Raw genomic sequence first — 17,517 nt, 5'->3', positions numbered from 1 at the left:
CAGTGACTTCAAGAGACTTTGGAATATCCCTATATGCAAATATTTGTCTTAAAAATCCCAAATAAGCTTTACAGAAATGCCCAAACATCTTTTGTCTTCCATTTGTAGAGTGTACCCACAGTTTGTGACCCCAAGCCACTTAGTAAGCCACAGCAGTGACAAGACTGGCTTCCAACATTCCTTAAAACCATTTTCAGTCTGGTAAACCACAGCAGTAATAAATGTCCATATATGCACACAACACACTCCAAGGCAAATCAGTGAAACTCTCAATCTCTAGTTAAGGGAGATCACATCATCTTATTAACTGTCCCTTGCTCTGCACATGCAAAATTACTGCAATTTTCTTCCCTCACATGATTTTCTTTTCCAAGTATTTATTGTCTGCAAATAATTATTTTCTGATGTTCCTATAAACCATTTGCTTCTTCAGGATCCAGTGACTTTCTGTTACCAGTACAAACCGAGGAAATGAATATCAATCATTCAGTGATTATTTGCAGGAAATAAAAGAGATAGCAGCCAGCCTAGGCCAAGAAGGAAGAACAGCATTGCAGTGTTTTTTATAAGGAGAGCCAAAAATATTTTCCATGTGCTCAGCTGTTATTTTCTGAATATTGTAGCTTTCTTCCTTTTGTGAACTCTAGCTTCTTTGGATTAGGTCCTGCTACCACTGAACTTGGCATATTTGTTATTAGCCCCAGTGAGAACAGGATCGAGCCACTGTGTGTGTGTGTTCATCCTTGCCTTAACCCATGTTGCTGTTTGGTGGGACACTGCAAGGGACAAAAAAGCTTTTGGTTTCCCAGAATTTTTCTGACTGTTTGTATCTGATCCTTGCAGATAGCACAAGCCCCTCTCAGTGAAATAGGTTTGGAGATGACAAAGATTTTTGAAACCAGTGTGAAGCCTCTGTAAAATGTTGAATCTCTTCACTCAGTAGCTGCTTTTCTGAAGTCTGCATTGTGCTTCAGGTTCTGCTAAGCCATGCTACAGTGAGCATGATGAATAGCAGGCAAATTGCCTTTGGTCACTGCTTTAGAAATCAAGATGTGTGCTGGCTCACCCCATTCTTTCATAAATACCTTCCTGAGCGCAGGGAAGTACGACGGTGCACCATATCCCAGAGTGTTAATTTTTAATGTCTTATACACGTAATGGACTTGACTGTAATTACGAGTCCCTCGGCACACAGCCACTGCTGGCAGGGTGGAGAAAGATGACTGTGGGTCCATGTGGCTCCACAATTAGGGATTGAAACATTGATCATTTTCATTCCCAGGAGCAGAGGAAATAGTTGTGTGAATTTAAAGCAAAAGCTTCAATGGAAAGATGAGTCGTTGCAAGCCAATAAACATTACCCTGCAATCTATTAAATTTAGACTTTGCAGCATCATCCTCCTGCTTTGAATAAAACTGACTGAAACCTGGGCAGGGCAAAGTGGTTTTGACAAGCCTATGCTTACGTCCAGAATAATCCAAGTGAATAAGCATGTAGGCAGTGATGCAGAGAGAACCTAGTATAAAAAATTCTCCACCTTTTTTTTCTCAGTAGTGCTATTTTTAACTTGCAGATCCATGTTTCTTTCTTACATGAAATCTTGAAGCTGACAGCATCCCTTTCAGACTTGAAAATGAAAGGAAGCTGTCTGAAAGAACAGCAGAGCTGGGATTTTTAGGCCTGATCATGTTGGCATATCTTGGTAGGCAGATCCCTCCTCCTTTCATGAACCCAAATTGATTTCACTGAACAGTGCAAGGTTCTTCTCTATACCAGATTTAATGTAGGATAAGGCACCTAAACCCTTGCACCAGTAGAATCTGGATCCTGCTTTATCATTTGCCAGCTTTTCAGAGTACTGAATAGAGGTGGAAGGTATTTTAGACAAATAATTCTCTCTCTGAAAGCAATACTCCTATATTCCTGGTGTTGCAGTAGACTGTTTCAAGATCAGACTTTTAATTTCCTTTTGAAAGTGTGGCAGTGGCCTTTTTTGTTTGGTTTGGTTATTTTGTTTTGTGTGTAACTCATAAAGTACAAATTTGGAAACCTTTGCAAAAAGAAAAACAGCCTGAATCTCTGCTCTTCATTCAAGTCACTGGCAATGGCTGCTGTGAATTCAGTGATACAAAATCACTCCTGTGCTGTACTTAGTGCACTCAAGCTTAAATCAAATCCTAACACTTTTTACCAGTGCAAAACCCACATTTAAAACACAGGGGAAAAGAAAATCTTTCCCTGTGACAGGAAATCAATTTAATCCGTTTATTGTTTGTTTGTTTTTTCCAGGCTTATATTTGGCACACTTTACCCTGCATATTATTCTTACAAAGCCGTGAAATCAAAGGACATCAAAGAATATGTGAGTAATGAGGTTTGTGGCTGTGCTGGGGGGTTGTTTTCTAAGACTGCTCCTCACCACATTGGAAAAATGTTGTCTGTTTTCTGGGAAAGTTCATAAAGCAGTGCAAGGGGCAGACTGGCCTGAAGGTGGACTGGTTGATTGCTGGGCACAAATGAGACTTGGGTTTGTGCTTCTGGCTCCAGTGCAGAGCTGATGTGCTCCTTGACAGATGCATGCTGCTCCTCTGGTGGTGAGTTATACAGCCGACTTAAAAGGCATTTGGCATCCAGAGCTTTGTGTGCTCTTCTTTGTTTCTGAAGAGCAGCATAAATCAAAGCCTTTTCAAAAAGCCTTGAAGCTTTAACTGCTCATTCAAAACAAGGATAAGAGGAGGCAAGTAGAAGTACATAGGACTGAATCCTCAGACAGAAACATCCTTCCTTGCAGAGCGACCTATTTACAGGCAGGTCTGGCAGCTGGGTGTGCTCTCTTTTTTCTTTTTGCTGAAAAATCTTCCCTGGGCCCTGGCTTCTAAAGGCATATGGGGCCATCAGGGAAAGTGAAATGAGGGAGTATCAAAAGGACTTGGATGCTGTTGGGGTCCTGTAGGATTTGTAGTGCTCTTCACAGCCTGAGCTCTTTTAGCTTCATTGAACCCAGATCTTGACTCTTCAATCCTCTCAAGATCCCAGGGATAACAAGTCCATTTTCTCATCTGGATAATAGCAGAGATGTCTATCCCATTAAATCTTTAGTGCAAACTCAATCTGGGGCTCACTGTGGCTGCTAAGAGTGTTGTTTATAATTTTCCTCCTTCAGAAAATGGTTTTGGTATTTTGAGAATAGTAAGTGGTAGAGAACACAGCAGATACTTAAGGTACTCTGCAGCCCTTGCACAGCTGTGCTTCTCAGGGCTTCTTTGCCTGAAAATGCTGAGGATGTGCACAAACATCTCCAAGCAGTGTCTGCCACTGATACTCAACATTTCCACAGTCCCTTACTGGAAGGTATTTTGTTGAAGGGTCCAATTCCTGTTGGAAATTTAATTGTAAAAGAGGAACTCACATCAGGCACTTGTGGTTGTGACGCAAATGTGAGAACAGCTGATCTCAGACCTGGTCTGCCCTTACAATTGATTTCAGTTTAATATAGCAGTTGTGGCACTTTATCCATTAAGGCCTGATTTAAAAAAATAATACATGAAGTAATAATTTACACTGACACAGGAGGAACCTTCACTTATTAATCAAAACTTATATCACTCTCTAGTAATTTTATTCTGCTTGGTAATAGTAATTTTGATGAATGTTTTAGGGTGATCCAAGCCCATCCACACCAGGCCTTGGTTTGTGTTTAAAAGTTTTGCTGGCAGTAATGTCTAAGTGAGAGAGCCATGTTGGCACTGAGGCTCTGAGGAGTCACAGTTACATAAGAAGTCTGGCAGAAGCTGCACTAGGAAGATGGTGCTCTCAGGCATTTGGCAGTGCCATTATTGTTGTAACATTACACATAGATATAGATATGCACATAAATATAAATCCCAGGAGAGCAGTTATGTACCACAGTGACAGGTGCTCAGGGAATAATTCCAGTACCTACAGGGAGACGAAGACTATCAGTGGCATCCACACTGTATCAGGGAGAAGATGGGGATATTATTTCCAAGCTGGTGAGATCCAGATTTATTGACACCTCCATCTTCCATTCCCCAGAGCAGCACCTAGTGTAGGTATCCCTCTTGTACTGTCTTCCCTCCAACCTTTCCTTAGCCTATTTCAATTGTACCAGCCTTAGCTATCATAGTCCAATTCTCTAATTCATGGATTTTCATGGGTTTTATTTCCTTAAGCTTTCTAACATTCCAGCAAAGCTGCTTAGGGAACTCCATTCTCAAATACACCTAATTAAACAACTGTTGTCAGTTAAATTAACAACCTATGTCTCACCATATTTTTCCATCCTAAGAAGAACCAATACTACATACTTCAGAATAGTTGAGCTGTGCTTTTAGATGCCATTTAATGCTCAGTGGCAAAAATTTCCAAATTTCTGAATTACTTGAGGTACTACAGTTTATCTGACCAAGTCACCATCCCCAAAGACTCTCTTGCTGTCACCCCAAAGGAAACCATCATCCCTGACAGTGGAATTTCTCTTGTTGAACAGACAGCACAGCACATGCTCTCACTACCAGTGTGAGGTAAAACACTCCCCCCTAAGCCCAAGGCAAGGAATTTAAACTTTTGCCCTTGCCCTTGTCACTGCACTGGGTGTGGGTAGGAGCAGGAACAGCCACTCTAGGGCTGCCCACTGAGTCAGTAAGTTGTGGTGAGTTGATTGTGCTCCTGAGCCCTGAATTATGGGATGGGCAGTTACCTCTTTACCTCTTTCTGTCTTTAAGTATTATGTAAGTAATTAGATTTTGTCTTAACTGGAGTTTAGCCAAAAACCTTATATTAACATTTGCTATTAACATGAGCCAAGTGAGATTTTTAATGCCCTGTGGTAGGGCTGTCATGCTCTACTGGCCAGTGGAGTTTCTGTAAGGACAGAGTCAGGCTGCTCTTCTTTTCCTGAGACCAGTCCTAAAGGCCACAGTCACCCTCCCAAGGGCTGTGTAAATCTGACACGTGTTATGTGCTGAAGTGGGGCAAACTGGCACCTTCAAGTCCACGGTAATTGTTAAATACACAGTGGAGAAGGTGAGGGGGTAAGAATTTCTTTTCCTGTGAGAGTTATTCTGAGCACTTGTGCCTGTAAGAGAGAGTTTGAGACTGTTTTTGTTTACCAGGTCAAATGGATGATGTACTGGATCATATTCGCGCTCTTCACGACAGCAGAGACATTCACGGATATCTTTCTTTGCTGGTAAGCACCAGAGGGGAGAGGCTCTTTGGCATGAGATGAAAAGAAAATAGCAATGTTTACAAAGGGAAAAATGGCACACAAAGGTGCACTGACTCCTGTACAGGGGTTCAACAGCTTCAAGTGCACAGAGAGTTTTTGTCTGCAGGAGACATGCTTCCTTTCTCAGTGCTGTCACAGAAAAAACAAGAAAGAAGTAGAAAGGCTCAGTGGTATCTCATTAGTGGGAAATCATTACTGGAGTGTCAGGCCCTGCCTGTCAGAGAGGCACAGCTGACTGCCCAGTTGGATGCTTGCAGAGGTCATCACATAAACAGCAGTTGATTCAGCTACAGGCAGAGTTTTAGACTTGCCTGGCTGTATCCTACAGGAAATACACAGACTGTGGATCAGGTACAAACAGCCCTGCAGCACAAGACTTTGTAGGTTGTTGTGTGGGTGGGATGTTTTTCCTGGCACATTCCTGGTTAGGCTGGGTTTCTGGTTTGATGGAGGACAGTGACAGTCAACACTGATGTGGCTCTCTGGTGCCAGTGGAAGGATTCCTGGTGACCTGTGTCAGGACAAGAGCACATAAATGCCCATTTAGCAGATTCAGTGTGTTTTGGATCCTCAGGTTTGAAAGTGTTTGTTGCTTGGTTGCCCTTTATAGTAAGGCCTTTCTACCAGAAATCATTGAGATCAGTAGACTTTAAGATGAAAATGTAACTGTAGTGCATGGCCCTTACAGCCTATTCCTGCATAGTACTGCAGGCTTTGAGTGAGTCCTCCAGATGGAGGAAATCAGGAGAACTTGGCAACATGTCAGATCTATTGAAAAGGAGATAAAAGACATTAATGTCTATCTAATTTGCATGCAGATCTGCCTCTTCTTTGTTTATCTGGAGTTGTGTGGTTCTTTTTGGAGGATGAATTATGTGGGTCTGTCAGGAGGAATGGCAGAGGGCTCATCCAGCCTGTGAAATAAAGTGTGCTGTAGAGATCCTCAGTGAGGTGGGAGATCAACCTGGCACATCCATGCTCAGAGTAGAGCATTGCAGAGGCCCATGGTGTCAGACCTGTGTGCTGGCTGGCCCAGCTGGCTCAGTGACAGCACTGTGTGGCACAGCAGGAGCTTGTCTGGGTGCAGCTGGGCTGGTTCACAGCCATCACAGGTCTCTGCACTGCTCTGGCTTGCAAAGAGTAACAATCCTTCATCACACTGCTGGCAGCAACATGCCTGCCTACATGAAGATGCTGCTGGGTGGCCAGTCTTGAGCTCTGGGCTCTGTCCTCCAGAAAACAGTCTGGATAATTTAATCTCAGGATGTACCTGGCTGCTTGTTACAGCTAAAGCATGTCCTGTTGTTAATGTCCTCCATATTTTGCAGCCCTACCTGAAAGTCAGGGTGGATCTGCACCTTTATGTTGCTTGGACAACAAAGGTTCTTGTATTTCAATTTTAGTCACATAAGTGTTAGCTTAAAAGCTGAGAGGCAGAGAGATGGAAAGTGCATAAATACATATCAATGAAATTTGTTTTGCTGGTTTGGTCTTTGCTTTCAGTGACTGGGGATACTGTGAAGGCAGCACCTGTGATCTTTGAATATAGAAAGCTCCTCTTTCTAGAAAGCTATTACATGTCAGATTCTCTTCCAGACCATTAAATAATGGTCCTGATAACCAAGTAAAGATTCATCCACATGTGTCATTGAGATGTGCTCAAAACTGAGTCAATACACTTTAATCTTTAGATTTTTTGGTAAGCAAAATCTGCCTCGAGCTAAGCTGGCAAATCCTGTGCTGAGCATCTCTAATTAAGGGCAGTGGTTAAATTGGGAGCAGACAATAATCCTCTTTTTCTTCTAGGTTTCCATTCTACTATGAACTCAAAATAGCTTTTGTAGCTTGGCTGCTGTCTCCATACACAAAAGGCTCCAGCCTCCTGTACAGGAAATTTGTTCATCCTACTCTGTCTTCAAAAGAAAAGGTAATCACAGGTGCCTGGATCCTCTCTGGGTGGAACAGAACTATGGTGTGTTTACTCCAGTCCCTATATCATTCATTTTCATGGAAGGATTGGGAGTTGCTGATTCTCTTCCTCTGTCATTTGATCCTCTCTTTTTGTTTGGTGTTTTTGTTCTTTGTGGTTGTTGTGTTTTTAAATACTGGCATCTGTTCAGTGCACTCACACTTATTAACTCATTTTGGTGCAGTTGAGAAGGCTGGAGGGAGGGGGATAAAAATACCTCCTGAGCTGCTTTGCATGTACTGGCTGATTATAGCTGGAGTGCTCTGTTGTGGCTGGATATAACAAATAGAGAAACTTGGTCTGGCAGCCAGGATTCCTCAACTTTGTTCCCAGCTCTGCCTAAAACATTGTACAGCAATGAGACAAACAGCCCAGGCAGACTAAAATGGGCTTAGCAAGCACATGCCTGGCTGTGTCGTGTGGTGAAAAAAGGCATGTAGCATGTTGAGGTCCTAGATTAGGAGTGTCTTGCTCAAATTAAAGATGCTAATTTTGGGCGGGGGACATTACAACTTGGATCATTTGCCTGCCTGGGAGATTCCTGTGGCTGTGAATGGGTCACTGTCAGGCAGATCCATTTGGCTCATGAGAATAAATGGACCAAGAACAGCTATTGTCGCATACCAACATGAAAACTGCTGAGTGAGTAACTGTTTCCTGCACTGGCAACTTGGAAATAAAAGCTCTCCCTTTAGCCACAGGCAGTGAAGTAGCAGTTGGATCTCAGTCCTGTCCCAGAAGGACAGTGGGAATCAATCCCCTGTCTCTGCTTCCCTTTGCTTGTGCTTCTCCCAAGTAGGGATCATGCATTTTGAGTTGTCACTTCTTGCCTCTGGGGAATAGGGAGAGCAGCCAGAAGCTCCTCACAACCTCCAGTCCCTACTAACCCAGCACATCTACCAGCTGAGTACTAGAAGTCATTACTATCATTATCATCCAGTCCCCGGTGTCCTGAGGGAGGGCCAATGAGGGCAGGAACCTCCCTAACTGTTTCACTGTATATTGAGCAGCATCAAAGTCCAGAAGCTCTGTGCCTACCAATTCCATGGGCACTGAAGCTGGGCTCTGCTGTGATGTGCAGAGATATTTCTGAGGCCACCTGTCCTGAACACAGGGCAGTGCAGCTTCAGCTGCCCAGTGTCATCAATGAGTATTTTTAACTATGAGGCAATCACATTTGTCTTTGGAGTGCATGGTTTGCAAATTGCTATCAGTCCATGTTGCTCAGACAGATTTCTCTTGCTTCCAGGACCCCAACTTTGGGTCCCAATCTTCCATTTGTAGAATAAAGAGTTCCCCAATCCTGCAATGGGAGTTACTGCCCCCCAGCAAACTTTTCCTCTTTGCAAATGTTGGCTGTGAACTTCTTTCCAGCCACAGTGGAGGACATGGAGGACATCTACCCCCATAAAGTATGACCTGACTCTGCCAAGAATTTGAGGCTGGGAGCTTAAGCTTGAACTTGTCCTTCTTGTGCTTTTTTAATTGCTGGTTTTGTGTTCTGCTCTGACAGGAGATTGATGACTGCCTCATCCAGGCAAAAGACCGGAGCTACGATGCCCTTGTGCACTTCGGGAAGCGGGGGCTGAACGTTGCAGCCACGGCAGCCGTCATGGCAGCTTCGAAGGTAAAGGTGCAGGTCAGGATGGTGACTCCTTAACATCTCTGCATCCACTGCCAGCAGCAGCCACAGCGTGGAGGGGGGGAGATGGTGGGGGTAGGGATTCTGTCATTATTTTCTATAGTGACCTATAATTTTGTGTAGTGACAGGAAAGAAGATGAAGTTCACGAAGGCTAAAAGTTCTTCTTCAAGGCATACACATAAATAACTGGTGTGTAATTCTCTGCTGAGATGTTATGTGAGAGTGAATGGGAAGTGCCATTAGTTGCTTTTGGAGGATGAGTAGATATTGGGTGAGGGGTCTCATCTGAAGGGGTGTATCCTATATTCTCTTCCTGGCTTAGAGCCAAACCCAGAAAATAGCTGTTATCTGTTGTTCCTTTTCTTGCATAGAAGCTGCAAGGACTTGATACCTGCATTTTGGGGTTCTGTCCTCTGGCCATGGGCTATCATGGCTTAGAGTTGATGTGCACTGTGTGTTTTGGGGGTGAGACTTGGCTACCACGCCTGTTGCAGAAGGATAGTTAGAAACATATGGGCAAGGAGGGTACTGGTAGTAGGAGCAACATGAGAATGGGATTTGAAGGAAGTTATTTTCCCCTGCCAAATGCTTTTCCTATGACCTAAGGCACATCACTTTAGTATGTCTTGGCCTTACTTCCTGCAAAAATGCATAATGTATCCTTGGGAGGCCAAATACCATAAAGCTTATAAAGCCTGTTGAAAGCAAGGTATTTCAGAAGGGGAGAGCCCAAAGGGTGTGCCACGCTCATGGGATCACAGGGATATGCTAAACCCAAAAATTGTCTTCTTTTTCCCTGCCATTGTGCAGACTATATTGTTGGGCCTGTCTTCTCCTGAGCTGCTGTTCGTCAGTAGGGAGACTCTTCTAACCCAGGGACTGTGAGATAAACCAAATTTGGACTGAAACCTGGGATAAATGTGGAGCTAGGGCAGTGCTGTGTATGTATCGTATGCCCAATGAAATAACATTTTTGTGATGCCTCCAGGACACTTAACACTTTTGCTGCTGCCATTTAAGCCTGAAGAAGTCACACTGGGGACATAAATAGGCTCTAGGAATGCCAGTTTTGCAGCACTGCCTTTGCTCTGATCCTACAAGGTGCTGCAGACTGTCTGTGCTAGAGCTGTTTTTAGGACACAGTGAGAAACTATGTGTGAATCCCAAAGGAATTCTGGCTCCTGTCTAGGTAGCCCCTGAATATGAGAAGCTCAACAGTAACCCAAACCCACAGTGCCAACCTGTTCCTCCATCAGGACTGCAACAGTGTCTGCATCAGCTGTTCAACTGGAATGAACAGTCAGCACCACAGTTTTCCTTCCCACTGTTCCACTTTTCTGCTGTTTTTCTTAAAGACTCTCTCTGCCTTAAAATGTGGCTCCAGTGGCAATGGGGAAAAAAGGGAAGAGTCTCCATGGTACAAGGAAGCTGTTGTTTTTCATAGTTGATGAAACTCCCCATTCAGTGGTGGAAGAAAACAACTCTGTGACTCGTGTGGTATTATTGCATTGCACATCTGCCAGCACAACTTGAGAGAAAATTGTTAAGATATTGCAACCTGTAAATGGGCCAGAAGAGTCTTACTTGCACACTACTTTGGGGAGGGGAAAATGATTTGTTAATAAGATTGAGAGGTTGTTATTGAATAGATTGATTGTTTGATTTTTACAACAAAGCAAGGACTGTTCAAGCATTTCCTTCAGCCTTGACATTAAAATTACTCTGAATGTATGAGGAAAAAATAGGACCCCTGGCTTCCTTCGCTACTTTGGCTTGTGGCCTCCAGAAAGTTGCTTGTTTGTGTGTGCCTAAGGGTGCAGATCCAACAGATTGTGTGAGCCAATCTGACAGCTCTGCTTCTGCAAAATGGGGTAGTGCTCCAGTTCCCAGTGTGCACCAGCATTTTGGACCTCCTCAGGTTATCTCTAATCTATCAGAAAGTTAATCCTGAAAGAAAAAGAAAGGGGTATGTTCTTTTGAGCCCAGAAAAAGAAAGGGGTATGTTCTTATGAGCCAGCATAAGGAAAGGGATTGAACTGCATTGTGAGGAGCATGGCCAGAGGAAAGGAAAGCAAGATCATCCTTTCCTGGTCTTGGGAAGCAGAGAAATTAGCTGTGCTGTCCATGGAAGTACACACCAATCTGTTCCCAGTGTAATATCCAGGAATGGTTAAAGCAACTTCTGTCCCTTGCCCTTCTGAGACGGAATGTGCCACTGTCCTGGCAGGGAGAGCTGCCTGGTGTGAATTACAGCCTGGAGTGCTGCAGTGCAGGAGTGCTGAGCTGGGCTTCCTCGGGTTCTCAGGATGTGATTGGGTGGGTGTGGATGTGTCTCCACGTTGCTGTCCCTGCTGCTGAGGAGGGAGTTGTTTCCCAGAGAGGAGTGGTACAACAGGGGTGGGAACTGTTTCTGTTGCCCTGGTTTTCAGCTGCTGTCAACTGCATGTCAACACCCTTCCTTGCTCACTTGAGAAGGTATAACTGAGCCAGATTATCCTGTGTGAGAGAAGTTTAAATGACTAATTATCTGGAAAACACTTTGAGCAGACAGATGCCAGACCAGACTGCAGTGCTGTCCTTAGGGGGAAGTTTCCAGGGAAGGAGGAAAGAAAATACTATTTCTAAGGCTTATCATGGCTTTTCCAATGCCAAGATTTAAGGGAATCTAGCTAGGCTGTGATAAGTGTTGAGTGTAGATGGGAAAGTGAGCTCTTCATTTGGTTTCAGCCTTTAAAGGATTGTGTTACAATTGGAACCTGTAGAGATGATGATTTATTCAGTAGCACTGTGCTCCTGCAGCTTCCATGGAAAACATGGCTTTTACCAGCAAGTGAATGTGAGGATTATTTACTGCTTCACTTGGATTATTGGGTGAGGAAAAGATGCTTTTGTATGCAGAAATGGACCTTCAGGCATTGCAAGTCAACTTCACGTAGTGGCAATACACAGTGAGCTGCTGGGCTGAAAAGGGACTCTGTACAGATCTGTTTTCAGTAAATTAGCTGAAATCGAATGGCTCCTATACCTGCAGAACATGTCTCACCCTGTGCCTAGCCCTGTCCTCTCCTTTCTGTCTGAGCTGTGATCCATCATGGTCTTTTGTCTTTCATGATAAGATCTTTGGGCAAGGCCCATCTTTTAATTCTTTTCATCCATCATATTTTTTTTTATCCATTCTTTTTGTCCATCATATTTTTTAATCCATCCTGTTTATCCATCATCTTTTTATTTGTGCAGCACAATGCATCTGCCTCTCTGATTACCATTAGTGTGTGACAGGCTGCTGCTTATGTATTTACTGCAGGCTAAGATGCTGCAAGCTGTGCACAGCCACACCTTCCTTACCTCTAATCCCCTGTCCCTTTCCCTTTTTTATCTTAAATACCCTATGGTTTCAGTTAACCAACTGCAGGCTTGTCCTTCCCCCTCCTCTTTCTCCCTGCCCCTGCTCTGTTTTGTTTTGAAGCCACAGTTGTGCTAACGCTGGCACAAACCTGTGCCAGTTCATTTTACAGGCTGAGGAGCTGTCAGTGTCCCAAGCACCCCGGGTCTGCCCAGCTGGCTCACTTGGGTGTTTTCTCTCTCTCTGGAGAGTCTATTTTTGATGCTCACTAGGCAAACAGAATGTTGGATACCTGGTTTATTACTCCTGCTAGGTGCTCAACACAGATCTTTACCTGCCCCTAGCAGCTCGCATCCCCCACCAAGGAGCATAATCTCATTTGGGGCTCTAATCCTGTCCTCATCACTTGGTGATTCTGTCACATGTGGTAACTTCAAGTGGGTCAGTCCTAAGTGGTAGGATTAAATGAGCAGGCAGTAAATCCTGCTGTTCTTTGTGTGTTTTCAATTAGTTCCAGCTAATTCAGCCATTTCCATTCCTGAAGAGCCCTGACCACCACCATCTTTCCAGCTCACCTTGGTGGAGAGAAAACAGGCTTGCATTTGGGTCACAGCAGAAGGGAGCAGCAGCAGCAGGGCTGTTACAGCCCCAGTCACGGGGCTGCTGCAAGGCCTTGGCCAGGCAGTGCATCCATCAGATGGATCCTGGGCATAAGTGGGCTTTTCACTGCCACCAGTCAGGTTTCAGTGTAAGCAGCTGGGACACAAATGGTTGCAGCAAGGAGAAGTTCCAGTGGCTTGGAAGCAGCACCAGCCTTCTCCAGCACCCTTGTATGTAGTCCCTTGCTGTCACCACACTCCCAGCACTTATCCTCCACCTGTCACCCTGAGCCTGCTACCACCTGCTGCTTTGCCATGTCCCCAATCCCCAGCTCCTCTATCCCTGCTTGCTTTCCCAGAAGCCTGCCCAGCCCTGCCATTGCCTCCTGTCTTTCTACAACCCACACATCACCAGTTTTACACTCTCCTCCAGCTCTCTCACTCTCTCATTCAAGCTCTTGGGTTTCCCAGATCTTGTTTGGCTGTATCCTTATTCCCCACCCTGAACCAACCAATTCTGCCAAACAGACCCACATCTTTCCCCACCTGAAGACAAATCCTGTTCCCAACCACTTAACCATCCCCAAGTTGCAGCCTGAACTCTGCTTTTCAAATGAGATTTGGAGAAAACATCCCATGCCAACAGATCAGTGTACTCCAGAGGTTTCTGCTAGTGTACCTTCCCCTGCCTTTCTCCTGCCCTTCTGTAGGTGAGGTGGCAGAGCAGCTGGTGCTGTGGCCCATTGCGTGCCCGCTTTAGCGCAGGGGAGTGGGGCACAGCGTGGTGCTGGCAGTGGGTGCAGAGCCTTGGCAGGAGAAGATAAATGAGGTGGAGGGAGCAGGCACACATGACTGGTGTCAGTGAAAAGCCCATTTGTGCCTAATAAGTCTGAGAAACAGCCCAGGAGCCTCTCAAGCGTGGGGAATGTGGCTCGCGGGGAGCCAGCGGTCGCTGCGCATATCGCTCAAAGGAGCAGGCACACAGGCAGGCAGGAGGGTTCAGGGTGTGCATCCACCTGCTTAACTAATGCCCAGCAGTGCAGCCTCAGCAGCTCCCAAACCACCTGTTTGGGCTGGCATTTCTGTTCTATTCATTTCTATTTCCACCTTTGGGCTCACCTTCCCCTGGAGGGTTATAGCTTCATTACCTTAAGGCCCTTTAGCCCAAGAAATTTATCAGGAAGTTTTTCAGTGCATTTGCTGTTTTTTAAACCAGGACACTGGGAGGGAAATGCTGGTGATGATTTAGGCTTTATCCTCTTTAGACAAACAGCATCTTTTAAGTAATTTTTAGTATCCAGCTGCTGTAGCCAGTGCAATTGCCCGAAAATCAATATTTAGATCCCTAATTTACCATGCGATTTTAGACCTATTTACTGTGGAAACCAGGAGAAAAATACTTGTGTGGGAGAGACATGCTGCCTTTTGTGACATAACAGTGGAGAACTGCACTTCTACTTGAATTGGGAGAGGGGAGGCAGGGGTGGGGAGGATCCTTTCCCTTAAGATGCTTGAGAAAGCCTCTTTGTAATGATTAGATCCCAATGCTCAGAGGGAGAGTGCTCCTTTGCTGAGCAAACATATGGGAGCACAGTTCTGACCAATCTGCTTAGCACCACATCTGTGATGGCCACATCATGTGCCCTCATCAGTAACATGGCCTAGAGCTGCAGAGGTCAGGAGTGATTTAGAGTTCACAGTTTGAGAAGCCTTTGGGAATACTCTACTGTTATCTCAGAGGGGCTGAGCTTGTTGCTTTTGAAAGTAGTTTCTTTTAAAGGATCTCCATTTGGGATCCAAAATCAAAGATCTTGGAGCTATTTTACGCCAATAAAGAGGGACAACAAATGGCTTTCTTAAAATATATGGTAGTATGCCACTGATTACAGTACTTTGTGAAGTGCTCTTGTCATGTGTGATGCATCTTTTATTCAGAAGTCTTTAAGAATCTGTTTTTCACAAATCTATAGAATCCCAATGCTGTTTGAGTTACAATCCAGGTAACTCTTTCCAGTTTCTCTTTCATGTTGGCTGTTTGGTTGGTGTCTCCAACAAGTAAGCAACACTCACTGAATGCACAGGACAGCAGAACCAAAAAATTAATTTATACAGAAGACTAGTGTGGGAGAAACAATAACAAAGAGTTCCCCGGAGAGGAAATTAACTGCACAAACAAAAAGGGTGGATGAAAATACGTTTCCACCATCAACATTAACGTCAGCTGGTTTCCCTTTGAGTCTTTATTACTGTCTGACATTTCTAAATAGATAGCTCTTCCAGACTAGGCATGGCATGCAGGCCCTGGCCATAAATAAGGATATTGCTTGTAGGATATTTGTGTTCATATGGTGGCAGAAGCAATTTATTCCTTCACTCATGCCTGTGCTCAGACCATAAAGGTGATGGTTCTGCTCAGGGCCTGCCTGCAGCCAGACATGAGGAAGCTTCTGTGTGCAAACTCCTGCTCACTGCTGTGAGCAATTCCCCACTGTCACCCTCCTGCTCAGGAGAACTGTCAGTCACCAGGACTGAAATGACTGCCACGTGTTCCTCACATAATCCTGTGCCTAAACTAGTTATTAGGCCTGACACTGAGGATTTCTCCAGTGGGAAGCATCAATCAAGTGCAAGGAGTGGAGTAGCAGCCCATTGTGTTTATAATTTGCTTTACTCTTTTAAAAACACATGTTAGGTGACACCTTGTCAGCTGGGGTTATGGAGTGGTTTCTCCATCTCTCTGGGGAAGCTGACAAGGGAGGACCTGTTTTCAGAGGTGTCCACAGGTGGGTCTCCCTGCTTTTTATGTGTATGTGAGTCCCTGCACATGGTGCCCAGTGTCATGCTCATGTCTCACCTCGGTTGCTTATGCTTCAAATAGACCTTATTCTCAAAGCTTTTATGTGTGTTGCCACAATGGCTCTCTTTTTTCCCTTTGCTAGGTCTCTCAGCTACTCCATTTACACTTGTATTGGGACCAGAAAAAAGGGCAGGTAATCTGCTGAGTGCTTTTACTAACCCCTAACTAATGTCTGCTCCCTGTTAGACTAGTTGTTAGACTAGTTGTTAGACTAGTTTGGACTGTTTTCAGCTGAGATTGGTCTGAGGCCAAATGCTGTCTGCTCTGCTTCCAGTGGGTAGATCCTGCGTGCTGAGCTTTAAAAGCCTGTCCTTGATCTCATCAGCAAATTGCCTTCCAAGTCCTCTGCTGGCAGTTGAAGAGATTCCAGCTCCAGGCAGGGAGCTTTTACATGGAACACTCATTTAACTGGGCTGATTGCTGGGCCAAGCTGCTGTGTTTGCTGCTGTGTTCTCACTAATGGATGAAGGGAGCCTCTCTCCCTCTGCTGTGATCCCTGTGAGGATGGTTGGGGTTGCAGTGGAGCTTTTGAAGGATCTCTGGCAGGTGTGGTTGGGGCAGTCCTGCTGACACCATAGCCACAGCTGGCATCCTGGGAACGTGCCCTGCACCTTGTCGTGGACACTGGCAGGATGGAGGCTGCAACGTGCATGCAGACATCTGTGGGGATGAGCTGCTAACCACAGTTACAGCAAAAAGAGAGGAGAACATTAACAGATTCAGGATTGTGCTGGAAGTGTGCTGAGTGTGACTTAGTGTTCCCTTGCTTGTCCATTAACTGCTGATCCTAAGAGGCAAAAGGCCAGGAGGGGCCATCCTGCATTAACACTGATTGTATTAAAAGCTTCTCTTTTGTGACTTGGCAGTTTTGGGTTCCTGATTTGTCATGCTGTGTCATAGTTTCCACAGCTGCAAAATGGAATTTGTAGGTATTAAAGATATTTTGAAGCCTAAATAATGTTTGCAGAATTCTTTCATATTGTCAGACTGAAGGAATGATAAAATCTAGACACTGCTATTTGTTTATATTTAGTTCATATTCAATGGGGCTGTTATATAAATTGCAGACTTTTAAATTTTGTGCTTAATTTTACGTACTTTATCTTTAGCTACCTACATACATGAAGTATTTATAATGAATAATTCAATTGAATATAAGCCCAGTTTTCCCCAGACTCCTAAATGCATTTTCCTCTAAAAAGTTTTGGTTCAAATGGGAATGCAGAGACTGACTATAAAGTGATAAAAGAAATTAAGACAGTTCCAGCTCTTTCTGATGGAGTGCCTTTTACAGTGCTTGTCACAATGCTGATGTCAGTTTTTTGAAAGTATTTCTGATCCATCCAGGCAAATACTGGTTCCATCAGTGGTTGTGCTCTGGACCCAGAGAGGTTGATGTTTGTTTTTGGAGATGCAACATGAAGAGGAAGGCAGCGTGCAGGTTGCTGTCTCTGGAAGCTCAGTGTTTTCATACTGTTTTGTCATAGTCTTTAAAGCAAAAAGGAGAGAATGTGCTAGATGTGGGTGAGGAAGGAATGTCTATATTACTGTCATTTTGCCCAAATGAGGCAGATATACTTAAATTAGCTTTCATTAATTATTATGCCATGTGGATGGGAGCTTTAATTTCACTTAGAATCACAAATTAGCTTCTGTAGCTTGTCTTAGTGGCCAATGCCCTCAAACTGTTGGTGCAGTCATGAATCTAAATAAGGTTGATACCAAGTGATAGCAGTGACTGTGCAGTGATATTACCATGTCCTTTTTAGTATTTGTCTTTTATCCTATTCAGTAGCACTGAGCCCTGGCTTTTCTTTGTAAAAAGAGAACTTGTGAGGTTGGTAGATCCGGGG

The 17,517-nt window shown here is 44.4% G+C and overlaps 1 protein-coding gene across 2 annotated transcripts in view; it reads left to right on the top strand.

The window, feature by feature from the left end:
- Nucleotides 1-17,517, top strand: part of REEP1 (receptor accessory protein 1) — a 65,768-nt gene that overhangs the window by 25,134 nt on the left and 23,117 nt on the right. The window contains exons 2-6 of one of the 2 annotated variants that reach the window (XM_053939859.1): nt 2,291-2,363; nt 5,137-5,213; nt 7,059-7,179; nt 8,735-8,860; nt 15,747-15,797. In XM_053939859.1, coding sequence (XP_053795834.1) covers nt 2,291-2,363; nt 5,137-5,213; nt 7,059-7,179; nt 8,735-8,860; nt 15,747-15,797 — 448 coding nt within the window. The remainder of the gene's footprint in view (nt 1-2,290; nt 2,364-5,136; nt 5,214-7,058; nt 7,180-8,734; nt 8,861-15,746; nt 15,798-17,517) is intronic. The other variant, XM_053939858.1, reaches the window with a different exon arrangement.

Source organism: Vidua chalybeata, chromosome 4 (genome assembly GCF_026979565.1).
Source record: "Vidua chalybeata isolate OUT-0048 chromosome 4, bVidCha1 merged haplotype, whole genome shotgun sequence".
NCBI classification, from domain to species: Eukaryota; Metazoa; Chordata; class Aves; order Passeriformes; family Viduidae; genus Vidua; species Vidua chalybeata.
Note: the sequence above shows the minus strand (reverse complement) of the source record. Positions and strands in the feature narration are given on the sequence as shown.